Here is a 13,608-nt window from a genome sequence, read left to right as displayed (position 1 = left end):
GTGACTTAGCTGCATTTTAAATGCCTGCACATCCAGTGAGCTCAGCACATGCCTTTTGCCAACTCCTCCACATGATTCTCTCCCCCCAACCCCGCCTTGCAAGGAATGCTCTCGTCTCCTGAGATGGCAGAAAAATTTGGACTGGGGTCATTTATTTGCTTTCTTTGGCTGCCAGATAACACTGGCTATTTTTCAAGTGTCCAGGGAAGGCTAAATTCTTGGGCTGGCACTTGTGAAGAGCAGGAGGAGTCGGGGCAGAAATCTGAATTACGTTGCGGCGTCTTCCCACCCCCACCCCCAATCTTTTGCTACGGGGAATTTTCATGGGACCTAAAACTCCCGTTTAATCGGGAGCCAAGAAAGGGGGGGGGAGAGAGAAAGAAGAAGAAAACGGAGAAAGAGAAAGAGAAAGAAAGGATAAGGGGGAGAGAAAATGGAGAAAATTAAAAAGAAAGAAAAAGAAAAGAAAAAGTTTTGATTGCACTCAGAGAGAGGGAGAGCGAGTAGCAGCCCCCACTCCCGGAGTGAGTTAGGGAGGCGTAGCCCGGGAGGCTGAAAGAAAGGGTTGGCACGCTGCTGCTTGCAAGGACAGCTGTACTCTTCTATGGACACCGTCAGGATGTGACATCACTATCGCGGAGAGAGAAAAAGCCCCGAAGTTTCTTTAATGAAAACTCCTCCAGCCAAGGTTCCTTGCGTGGGATCCTTCACTGCAGCGCTCTTGGTAAGCCGCGGGCACTTTTAAGGAGGGCGGCAGGGATCCTTCTCCTTGGCTCCAGAGGGAGCAACTTTTCTTCGGCTCGGCTGCGCAGGAGGCGGTGAGTATCTCTCCCTCCCCCTCTGCCCCGTTTCACAAAGAAGTTTGATCGGAGCGTGGCAAATCTCCAGGCCAAGCCTCTCTCTTGGAACCTTTCGCAGCCCTGGAGTTTCTGAACTTTTCAACCCCGGTGAGTGGGGGAAATGGCTCGAGAAGGCGTTTGCAAATATTTGCAAGAGAGGCGCGCGGCTGCCGGAGGAGCTGGTTGCTGGCGAGAGAAACAAATGGGAGCAGAGCGGTTTTCTGGAGCAGAAAACATCCAGGAGCGAGTTTGTCAGCGCTATTCCGGGCTGGGGGCGGGCGGGCTGGGGGGCGCTTGTTGGCGCTGGAGGCCTGCCAGTTGCCGCTTGGCAACGGCACCAAGGAAACGGGAGAGCGCAGTGCCAGACTATCCTGGTAGGTAGACGGGCTGAATCAGCGCGTAATGGTGTGGACTGAGAACTGGTGCCTCTGTGTTTGAAGCAGAGAATAGGCTGGCTGAGATGGCACGCTATGTCTGTGTGCCCCCTGGATTTATAATTTCCTAATCGCCAGTCACTATTCTCAAGGTTTTCTTTTAATTATTTTATTTCATGGAAGTTATGCAAGCAACTCTCAACTTATGCCAGGGTTGCTTTCCAGAGATAGGGCATAAAGCCAAAATCGTGTATAGTCAAAACACATTAGGTAGCTGGGATTGCCAAAGCCCCCCCCCCATGTCTGTCCTCTTTTTGCCACCATATATTTATCCAAGGGCATGAAGCTGAACGCACACAAGTTTAATGTGTGCAAGTTGCAAGTTATCTGTACACTGCTTGATTTCAAAACAAAAATTATCAGTAAGGAAAGGTAACTGCAATAATTTAAGACTTTAGAAAAGTTAACAGTAAGAAAATTATTTTCTAAACAACCGGTAGGCTTGGCTAAACAAAAATGTTTAGACAAAAACAAGAATTCAGCAAAGACACCTGCCTGATATGAATAGTGTTGTTGCTGCCCCACTAAAATAATAAAATTCATGAATTTGCTGAAGTGTTGCAGCAGACACTTCAAACGGTCTTCCCTAACCTGGTGCCAACCGGATGTTTCACACTACAGTTCCCATCAGTCCCAGTCAGCATGGCCAATAATCAGGGGTGGCAAGTGTAGTCCAACAACATCTTGAGGGCATCAGGTTGGGCAAAGCAAAGGTAGGCCACACCTGGGAGGGGAAGTGCGTTGTCCGTGCCTTATAATTGTGAGGCTGGTGAAGGTGGCAAAAATCTATCCTAGCAAAGGTTCTTCTACCTTTCGCTGACCTACTGCTCCTGTATGCCAGGGCTCAATCCCTGAATCTTTTTTGCATACCGTGGCTAAGACCTACCATAACAGTGCCTCTGGTCATGTGCAGAATTTCTTACTATTGAGGAATCAGAGCCCACTCTTGGCATCTGTCTGTTTTCAGAAAAAATAGAGTGCAGCTTTGGGGCTCAAGTCAACCCTCTGGAGAATCACAGCGCCTGCGGTAGCTGCAAAGACCAGTAACTCACAACTGCTGCCTCCTGTGTTGTTTTTGCTGAGTTACTAGCACCGAAGTGACCTATTTAGGGTGCAAGCCTGGGCAGTGTGCATGGAGGTCATGGGCTGCCTGGATGAGAAGACTCCCCCCCCCCCCCAGCCTCACTGATGTGGTCCATAGGAAAGCAGTGCAATACTTTTGACATCAGCTTGGCGGAAGGAAGTGTACAAGACACCATCCAACTGTTTTAGAACTGTTACACTGGGGGGGGGGACTTCAGTGCCACCCCCCTTATCATTTTCCTGCTGATAACCCAAAGCGGCTATTTGCTTGTTAGGGAAAGCACACATGAAACCAAGTTTTCCCAGGACAGCTGATTGTGAACAGCTCCGCGTTAGTTCCAGTGTCAGAACCATCTGGGAACCAAATCCAAACATGAAGGCCACAACAAAGGTGTTTTCAACACTCTCTGTCCATTTGCTGTAGGGCTCTCTCGCAGCTTTGCTCTTTGCCATGAATAACTGCATTTTCCTGCAGTTCCTTTTTCAAGACTTCCTGTCAGGCAAGTAGACTAGCCTATACTCTGCAATCTCTCTATGTCTCTGTTTTTCTCCCTCCCTCCCTCCCTCCCTCCACACACACACACACACACCAGCCAATGACCTCTTTTTACAGCCATTTCCTTGGAATCAAACTCTGGAATTTTCCATAATATTTAGATAGCTGAAAAGGTAGTCTCTGGAAAGCAAATACTTGAGAGTGAGTTTTACATCATGAATAGTTCTGAACTGCCCTGTGATCTTCAGGTGAAGAGCAGTATACAAAATTAATTAATAAGAGTTCAGGGGAACACTTGGAATCCCTCAATCCTCTGCTACATCCTCATTTGTCAATATTTATATCGAAGATTTGCTAAATATTCAGCGTTAATATATTTTATTTCTGTATGGAATAGTCAGTTTCAACATTTGAGAGCCATTGGCAATTGATATTTAAATAGCAGAATAGTTAACGCGTAGTCATATTAAATAGCTGATGTTAATACAGTATCTGAGAACTTTTTGGAGCTTGGTATTCCACAGATGTCGTTTGATCTTTGGAACTGGACAGTATTTGATCAGCAACTCTATTTGATATTATGCTCTTAGGACTTGATATTTGTCTTCTGGAATCTTTCATGCCTTGGACCTTTACTGCTAAAGGCATTAATCTTCCAACAAGCCTTCTAAAATCTATATCCCAGTTGAATTTGAATTGATTTGTGTGTGTGCTGTTGCTTCCAACTGTTTTTATATTTACAATTTTAAAAATTTGTCTAATACTGAGTAGGACCTTTGGCCTATCTAGCTTAGTATTGCTGACACTGGCTGGCAGTGGCTCTCCAGGGTTTCAGACTAAGAGTCTTTCCCAACTTTACCTGGAGATGCCAGGGATTGAACCTGGGACCTTTGGCATGCAAAGCAGATGTTTTATCACTGAGCTATGGACCTTCTCCCAGCCTTGCCATTCCTGATTACACAGAAGGCCTGTTCTTCTTAAGGGAGCAGTTACCAAGTGATAAGCTTTTATAATTTGACATGCCTTTTCTCTATTCATGGGAACAGAATTAACGTGAGAAGAAAACCATTGCAGCTCACTTGTATTAGCAGTTTTTTACTCAGTCCAATTGGATGGAAGTTGGTGTATGATAAAAGATGGCTGTGTGAATTCTGCCCTTAAGCCGCTTGCCCGGAATCTAGAAAAATCCATCTAAATGCTCCCATGTCAGCCAGATGTTTGTGGAAGGGAGAGCTGCACATAAGGTTTGTGAACTAGATAAAGTGTACACCTCAGCAAATATCTGTAAAAGAGATGGATGTGCAGTGCAATGACCATGAACAATGTGCTGCTATCTGCCTGGCAGATAAAGTGAAGGCAGAGCCAGTTTCTCAACAGCAGCTTGCCATAGGCATTGGGGGCATTTTCTTCAGTCTTCATGCAAATATTTAAATACTTGATAAAGTCAAGGATAAGGTCAGGAGATGGGAATCACCCGTCAGATTAGCAGTCTATCATTTCCCCAGTAGCTTGTGCTGAAAGTAGCCCAAACTTAATGTCTCAACTTGTTTTACTACAGAGTAACTGCAGTGCCCCAAACAGGTTTCAAATTGTTTTTACACCATACTGTATTGGTATACTCGTTTTTTGCTGCCTGCTCCCATCCTGCTATGGGGTTCAAGTACAAGGCAAATCCTAACGATTAAAATGGATGCACAGGTATGCATGGGCCTTGACTATACCAACTCTGTATATCATTACAATGAGTAGTCTGATATGATTACATCCTATTAATCACTATTCTTGCTTCATCAGATGGCAAAGATGAATTCAGGTTCCCCAGTATTTTATATTTTTGGATGTCTAGAATTGTTGGAAACAATCAGGTATTGCTTAAATGCATACTCATATTGAAATTTTATTAACATTAATCAATTGCTATTATACCAAGTAACACCTTTTTGTGTGTGTTGGGGTAGGAAATGAAGCAATTGGTGTTTCAATGTCAAGGAGATGGGGGCTGTCAAAGCATGGTCCAGCTTTACTGATTGACAACCTTCTTTACTGACCTTGTGAATTCAGACTTGCTGGGAGCAACATGGTTTGTCCACCTCTGTGATATGGAAGCCAAGTGATAGGTCTTTAGGTCCTACAGGCTGGCTGTAGAACAGAACCATGCCACAAGGCCCACAACTGGGCACTATCCAGCCCAGAGTCAGCCCTGTCTGGAATCTCCAGATAGCAAACAACAACAACAAAAAACACCTTCTCTAAAACCCTTGAGAGACACTGCCAGTCCGTGCAGACCAGGGTTACGCAATGTGGTACCCTCCAGAGGTTGTTGCTGTACAACTTCCTTCAGCCCCAGGAGAGATGATGGGTGTTCTAGTCGAACAACATCTAGAAGTTGTCTGTTTCTGATTGAGACAATCCTGAGCTAGATGGAAGAATCGTCTGACTGGCTGTGTTCTGAAGTACTGTGATGGATAGTGAAATGTGATGAGCGTGCCTAATTTTATCTGGGTCTGCCATTCTAAGACAGCGCTCCTAGTCACATTTACCAGGAAGTAAGCTCCACTGAAGGCTGAACGACTTACTTACGGCTACTCATTCAAAGAGTTAATCTACTTCTACTTTCTGCAGAGTTTGGAATGTTACGGTGATGACTGGAAAGGGGATTGAGAGTGCGCATCTGAGAAATTACAAGGGAAGTGGACAGTTAACATGGAAGAGGTGGCCCTGGGCATGGAGGTTTCAGAGAGGAAGGGGAAGTGAATCACAGGCATCTGTGGCTCTCCGTCTGCAGTGCAGCTATGGAGATGAGTGTCCTGCTAGCCAGAGGCTCAGTTCTGAGACAACTACTGAGTCTGCCTCTTCCTGCTCTCTGATCATGGCTCTTGACAGCCAAGGCCCTGGTTTCACTTTTAGCTTCAGCTGCAAGGCACAGTTCATCTGAAATTGGGTTGGGGGCAGGGTTAGAAATTCACATATATAAGCTAAGCACCAAATGGCTCTTTAAGGAGGTTCTCCACCCCCATAATTCTACCTGGACATGGAGGTCCAGCTCCGAGGGCCTTCTGGCGGTTCCCTCACTGCGAGAAGCCAAGTTACAGGGAACCAGGCAGAGGGCCTTCTTGGTAGTGGCACCCACCCAGTGGAACGCCCTCCCACCAGATGTCAAAGTGAACAACAACTACCAGATTTTTAGAAGACATCTGAAGGCAACCCTGTTTAGGGAAGCTTTTAATGTTTGATGGACTACTGTATTTTAATATTTTGTTGGAAGCCGCCCAGAGTGGCTGGGGAAACCCAGCCAGATGGGTGGGGTATAAATAAAAAAATATTATATTATTATAATAATAATATTATTAAACCAGAGTTACAGTTGCCAAAATGGAATGCCTCATTGCCATTTTGGGGGCAGATGGCTTGAAAGTCATATTTTTCAATACAACTTTTTGGTTACTGAAGTTCATTCTGATTGTGCAGATAAAATACAGGGGATAAATTCTACAGGATGTGTTGCTAGTGTGAGAAAACAGTCAAGATCCAATGATCCCCAGGCATACACCTCCAGATGGTGGAGCCATCAGGGGCCATCCTGGTACCCAGGCATCTTCACTTGGTTGCAAGTGGCTGATAACCAGGTGCAAAATTCGCCTGGCGAATTTCAAACGCTGCTTGGAGGCCACATTTGGGCAGCATGAAAGGCAATGGAGTTCAGCTACCTTGTGTGGACTGTAATGGCTTGGAATTTTAGGGGATGTGAGATGTATCCATACGAGAAATGCCTCTCTTTGGCCCTCTGAACTCTCCTCAGGCCACAGCCCTATGCCTTCTTGGAAAATGTTATTGAGCTCTGATAATGCTTCTTGCCTGCCTGGATGGAGAAATGTATGGTGTATGGAGCTGGTGCACAACTCTAAGATTTACAGGAGTGCTAAGGCCCAGTCAGAGAATCTTAAAGTGTATGGGCTATATGTAACCATGGTACCTCTGTTTACTGTGGTTGCTGGTCTCAGAACAAGAAAGAACACAATCAAGCAAGCTATCTTCACTTTGAACTGTATTGACTCAGTTGGTGGAGAGTCAGTGTGGAAGGGAACAATATTTGTTGCACTCAGACCCCACCACAGAATAGCAAGACAGACGGCAATGGCTCTTTACACAGCAACTCATGATTCAAAAGCATGCTGGTACCTTTAACAATAAAGTTGAGTTCATGTAACTGGATTTGTCCCCAGTGGGGTTAATAACAGCTTTGAAAGCACAGAAGGGGTTAAGCACTCCCAGGGCCATTGTTCTGGTCAATACCAGAGCCTCCAATGGATGCTTTAAAGTTTCTGTTTTAGAAAACAACCACCTCCACACATCTTGCATCTGTTCTGGCCCTCAGCATGAAGGATTGCAGAGATTGTTACAAAGTGGGAAGGAAATAAATTGTGTGATTCAGTCTTCAGATGTTGGGGTTTTCAAAGGGCTCAGCTGGCTGCATTGTCCACCCCACATGAGAATATATTTTTATTCTTAAATTCATTCTCATTATCTGGCAGCTGCAGAAAAGATCAAAGGAGAAATTTCCAAGTGACTTTTTTTTTTTTAAAAAAAAGGCTAGTATTGTATAGTAGTAAGTGCTTAATGAATTCACCAAAATGACACATTTAGGGTACAAATATAGATTTGAGACACTTGAAGGGCTTCAGGATCTGCCAGAAACCCCACTGTGCTGGCAGAACACAAGATATCCCATGGTCATTTTTACATTTTTCTTCTTTGTATTTTCTGGTTTTGTATTTCCCGCCTCTCATACTGAGAACACATTGGATACAGTGGCTATTATCACACCATAGTAGGGCACATCTAAGAGCATAAGAATAGCTGGCTGGATCAGACCAGATCCTGTATCCACAGTGGCCAATCAAATTCCTTTGGGAAGCCTACAAGCAGGGCATGAACACAGCAGGACCTAAGTATAGGATTTCTCTGTCCAAGTTCCATTAAATTTGTGTCTTTCTGAAAACATATGTTGTTCTGTGCATGTGCATAATATACACTTTGAGGCTCTAGTGGCATTTTAATGAGGGAGTAGAGGCTTAACTCGAGTCAGTTGAGGATTTAGAGTAAAGATATCGCTGCTTTTTTGGGGAAACAGTAAATCAATGTGGAGATTTTGGGAGTATAAAGATTTGGTGCTGGCATCATGATTATCAGCTTCCAAAGCAAAACATTCCAGGTTTGGTAGCCATAGTGTTATATGACAGGACCAAAATGTCATCCAGCACTTGGCTGGCTGGGAAGCAAACCTGAAAAGGCAGGGCCGAGAGGACAAGCTCATTTTGTCTTGCAGCTCTTTGGCAGAGACTCAAGAAGCTGTAGACTGTGTCCAGGATCACCCTTTCTACCTCATTCTGTTTTGAAGTAGCATATAGGAGTGCAAGTTAAGTTAATTTTAGACTCTGGACTTAAATATCTTTAGGGTCACAGTTTCCCTACCCTTAATGTAAGAACAGTGTCGTGTGTGAAGCACCACTAAGGCTTACGAAACCTTTGCATTCTTTAAAAGCAGCTTGTGAAAGTATCCTACATAACTTTTGCCTTTACTGAATCTGAGAAACTGTGGGAATGCAGAACTTATTTCCCCACCAAAACAATGCTAAAAATAGTGTTCGAAATGTGCACAGAATGAAGAACAGTCGCGAAGCAGCGGCAGGGAAGCAAGTGTTTGGGGCCCATGTGCTTCCCCCAGATAAATGCCTTAGCTGATGCTTGACAGCTCTCCGCTGTGCTGATGTGCTGGATGCAGATCTGCGTGCACAAGATAATGCCTGAACTGAAGAGGACCTGAGGTTTTGTTACTGAAACACAATGAAAATCTTCTGCGGAATGACAGAACTTGAGGAGAGGCTTATCCCTCAGGTACAAGATACATAACACACGCACATCGTAAACAGGGTCTACATGCTGAAATGGCTTTCCCTTCAAATGATCTATGGGTAGCAGCCAGGAAAGCATCAGGCCTCTGTTATCATTTTTAAGGGGAAACCTAAGATTAACAGCATGCACATGGTTGTCAGCATATGATCACAAGAGGAGTCCTGCGTGGTGGTACCTCCGAAACCAGAATGGTGGGGGAAATTATGGAATGTCCTTTTATTAGTCAAATGGACAGTGTTCCATAAACCTTCAAATGCATTTGAAAGCATTGGCAAAAAATGGAGCCCAGTAGTTGTTTTTTATAAAGAACTCTGTGACACTAGTTGAATGGTTAAACCCTGATACAAGGAATATTTTTTCGGTCTTTTGTAGATGGGTTTGATCTTACAGGAAGGTGGCTTTTATATAGGGATGAATTCAACAAAGTAATTTCATGAGCAGAACGGCATCCAATTGAGCAGTGGAAATTCCTCTCCTTCCCCCTGTGTGCCCTCTGCACACACCAAATCTGCTCCAGAGGGCTGAGGAGGACCCCCAGAGCAGATTTAAGAAGAGCTTGCTGGTTCAAGCCAGTAAGGCATCTCGTCCAGCATCGTGTTGTCACAGCACTGAAGCAGATGTCCATGAACAGCCAGCCAGCAAGACCCGATCACAACTGCATTCTCCCCTCCTGCAGTTATCAGCAACTGGCATTCAGAAACAGTGGAAGTAGAACTCAGCCTTCAGGGCCAGTAGCCTTGTCCTCCATGATTTTAGCTAATTCTGTGTTAAAGCCATCCATGTTGGTGGCCATCACGGCCTCTGGTGGGAGCTAGTTCCATCCTCCGTGCCCCGTGTGGTACTTTCTTTGAGGACCTGCGGTGTTGTGAAGAGGGAAAAGGGAGGGGAAGTTCTGTTGTACAGCTTTGTTAGATACAACCCACAGAGCATATGTTTCAACTTCTGTGTGTTTTGATACTTGTCTCAAAGTGGTACCTTGCTTGTCAAACTTAATCCATTCTGGGAGCCTATTCGACTCCCGGAACTGTTCGAAAACCAAGACATGGCTTCTGATTCGCTAACTCATTTCCGGGTTTGTGGCATTCAGGAGCCAATTTGTTTGGGAGCCAAGCCATTTGACAACCAAGGTACCACTGTAATTTTTTAAAAAATTTTTAAAGAAGAGATGGATCCTTTCCCCCAGATGACTGTGCAATGCTGCCAGTATTAGGCATGTACTGCGTCATTTTGAGCGTGGAGTCTGTGGTGTGCCTAAGTGTAGTGGCTTCTTCACAGCTGAATGGCAGCTGCACAAATGCAGTACCTGCTGGCCTTTATGCTTAAGAGTCTTCCCATGGCTCAGAACTTTTTTGCTTCCTCCCCTGGGACACCATTGAACTTGAAGCTGAAGCCCCAGGGTCTTTTTAAATATCCTTGATTGCAAAAGGAGCATTATGAAATGAGCCACAAAACGATGTGAACTGCCAAACATCTGTATTCCCAGTAGATGTGGAATGAACGGCCACACCAGTGACAAAGCAAAAGGAATGTTTTCTTCTAGGGCTGGAAATGGCACAGCTGCTGAGGAAACTGCCCCCCCCCTCCAGAAGGACAGATGTATTTTTAGAATATGCCTTGAGGTGTCACTTTGATATTCTTTTCTTCTTTAAAAGAACTTCTTGGCAATGCCGTAGAAATAATAAGAGCCTTTTCCAGTTTTCATTCTCTAATCATCATGGAGCACAAATCACTGAAGAGTAAGGATTCCGTTTCTGGTGAGGCAAGGGCTGGGGCAGGGCAAATATTTGGTTCAGAAACACAACCCAGAGAATCTGGGAGAAGTGTGAATTTTATGAAAAGGACTGCAATGTTGACCCCATTAGTAGCCCCCTTGAGTGGTAGTTTGCCTTGCCATTTTTATGGCTGGAATTTTTATTTATTTATTAATCTCTGCACAGTTTCAGAAAGTCTCACTAAGAATGGTGTTGTACAACCTGCTTGGCTTGATGGCCTGAGTTGCCAATAGCACTGGGGCTTGATCGTTTTACAAGCATCAGAGTTATAAAGCATGTACGTTCGTATTGTGAATTGATACCTCGTTGGAAACTATTTATGAAATAAATAATGCCCATGGTTGTCCACAAGTTATCTATACGGCATCCTTCCTTATTATTCCTTTAGAAGGATTTTACATCAGGCTAGAGCACTTCTGCCAATCATTTTTCCAGAGTGATGAAAACGGTAGATAGAGATGGGCAAAATGGTGGGCACTGAGAGATTGTGTAGACCAGGGGCTGCCAATGTGCAGTCCATGAGCACACACTGAAATTAGGCTGGAAAGAAGCAGTGTGCTGTATCAAATAGAATAGTTCTTTTGAGTGGCTTGTCTGTTGTGGGGGGGGGGGGAGGGAGAGTGATACCCATAATGTGTGGGGGGGGGGAGGGAGAGTGATACCCATAATCCAGTTTTCAAATGTGTCCAGAGGCCCATAAAAGTTTCTGAAACCTGGTGTAGATGCTACAGGTCATTTTTGTGAGGATGCAAATATATTCCGGAATGCATCTGGTGGTGGTTGTTTTTGCCTGAATTGAAGACCTGACCTAACTAAGCAGTGTTAGAAACTGAGTTATGAAAGTTAGGAGCTAAATGGCACCTTAAACCTAGGTTATGGGTGCATACTTTTTATAACAAGAATACAAAGCTGAAAATGAATGTAATTCAGCTAAAATATTATGTTCATTTTTCACATGGTCTAGTCTTTCACCTGCCCACCCTAAGTGGGTCTCTTCTCCAGACTTCAGAGAATAGCTGAAAGTGGGGAGGCAGGAAAAGGTCCTCCTTTTCTTCCACTCTGCAGTTTTAGGCACAGTACTGTGCCCAGAGCTTAGAAACTGCTTGCATTTATGAAATCCCCTGTTGCAAAATGTGCCTGGAACAATGGAAGTTTTGAACACTGTAACCAAGGTGTACATTGTAAAACAACTGACTTAAATACTTCGTGTCCATTTTATCTTTTAGGAACCATCCTGATTATTATTTTTATTTTTGTCCTTTGGAAAGACTGGTCCTCCTTGTCATCACCCTGGCTGGTTCCAGCTCAGAATGGCTTTGTGCCTTAAGCAAGTTTTCAACAAAGACAAAACCTTCCGCCCCCGGAAGAAATTTGAGCCGGGGACCCAGCGTTTTGAGCTGCACAAGAAAGCTCAAGCCTCTCTGAAATCGGGACTCGACCTGAAAGCTGTGGTCCAGCTTCCCCCGGGGGAGAACATCAACGACTGGATCGCGGTGCACCTTGTGGACTTCTTCAACAGGATAAATCTCATCTATGGGACCATGTCAGAATTCTGTACCGAGAAGAGCTGCCCCATCATGTCGGGTGGCCTCAAGTATGAGTACCGGTGGCAGGATGACTACCGCTACAAGAGGCCCACCAAGCTGTCGGCACCCCAGTATATGTGCATGCTGATGGACTGGATTGAGACCTTAATTAATAACGAGGACATATTTCCTACCAGGATAGGTGAGTAGGCAATAGGTGCTGCATAGGAAGCTGCCATATTCAGGGTCAGACTCTTTGTCCATCCAGTTCAAAATAAAGTGGTACCTTGGTTCTCAAACACCTTGGTACTCAAACACTGCAAACCCGGAAGTAAGTGTTCTGGTTTGCAAACTTTTTTCGGAAGCCGAACATGCTCCATTTTGAGTGCCACACTTCCATTTTGAGTGTTAAGCTGAGGTCTGTCTGGTTTTTTTCTATTTATTTTGCGTTTTTTGTTTTTGCGGCTCTTTTTTGTTTGTTTTTGTGACTGTGTGGAACCCAGTTCAGCTACTGACTGAGTGATTGAGTGACTGCAGTACATTGTTTATTGCTTTCAATTTATGGATCAATGGTCTCGTTAAATAGTAAAATTCGTGTTAAGTTGCTGTTTTAGGCGTTGTTTTTAAAAGTCTGGAATGGATTAATCCATTTTGCATTACTTTCTATGGGAAAGTGCGCCTTGGCTTTGGAACGCTTTGGTTTTGGAACGGACTTCTGGAATGGATTAAGTTTGAAAACCAGGATACCACTGTACTGTCAATTGGCCATGGCTCTCAGGTGTTGCTGCTCATCCGGCCTCTGGTTGGTCACATTGCTGCTGCTCACCAGGACTGGGAGGGGCAGGGGGGGCAGTGAGGTCAGTGGCACAGTGCAAATGCACTGGTGTGATTGGCTCTGTTGGTATGTTCTCAATTCACTGACCTTAACTGCCACCTCCCCCTTTACCTCCTAGCAGACCAGCACAACCAACCAGCGGTCAGGTGAGGGCAGTGGTGTCCCCACCACACTGTCTCCTACTAGTCTTTCCCATATATGCAACTGATCCTTTTAACTGGAGATGCCAGAGATTGAGCCTTCTGCACGCAAAGCATATGATCTGCCAATTGAGCCAGGGCCCCTATTACCGGTAATTCTTTCTAAAGATACAAGGCAGGTGCAAGGCTTGCTGCTGTCACCAAGAGCCTGTACTGCACTCCCTACTGCCCTTAAGGCTACAGTCCTGTGTTCACTTATTTGGTAGGACCCCGGAGGCCAGGGTTCAAATCTCCACTCAGCCATGAAGCTCATTGGATGACCTTGGGCCAGTCATTGTCTCTCAGCCTACCTTGCAGGGTTCTTGTGGGGATCAAATGAGGTGGGGGAGTACCACATATGTCACCTTGAGCTCCTTGGAGAAAAAGATGGGATATACACTCAAGCAGTGAATAAATACATAAATAGGAAAGTTCCTTGAATAGTGGAACTATTAATCTAGTATTGGCCCATGTGCAATCTCATTTTTTCAAATATTAATACAATATTGCCCATATGGTCATTGTAAGGTG

General features: G+C 44.7%; 1 protein-coding gene across 2 annotated transcripts in view; it reads left to right on the top strand.

The window, feature by feature from the left end:
* Nucleotides 1-13,608, top strand: part of MOB3C (MOB kinase activator 3C) — a 32,462-nt gene that overhangs the window by 6,359 nt on the left and 12,495 nt on the right. The window contains exons 1-2 of one of the 2 annotated variants that reach the window (XM_081868309.1): nucleotides 399-818; nucleotides 11,764-12,265. In XM_081868309.1, the coding sequence (XP_081724435.1) occupies nucleotides 11,848-12,265 (418 nt within the window). In that variant the 5' untranslated portion in view covers nucleotides 399-818; nucleotides 11,764-11,847. Of the gene's footprint in view, nucleotides 1-398; nucleotides 819-11,763; nucleotides 12,266-13,608 lie in introns of those variants that run through there. The other variant, XM_081868310.1, reaches the window with a different exon arrangement.

The sequence above is a fragment of the Podarcis erhardii genome (assembly GCF_964252035.2).
Source record: "Podarcis erhardii genome assembly, chromosome: 6".
Taxonomy (NCBI): domain Eukaryota; kingdom Metazoa; phylum Chordata; class Lepidosauria; order Squamata; family Lacertidae; genus Podarcis; species Podarcis erhardii.
This window is presented reverse-complemented; position numbering and strand designations above follow the sequence as displayed.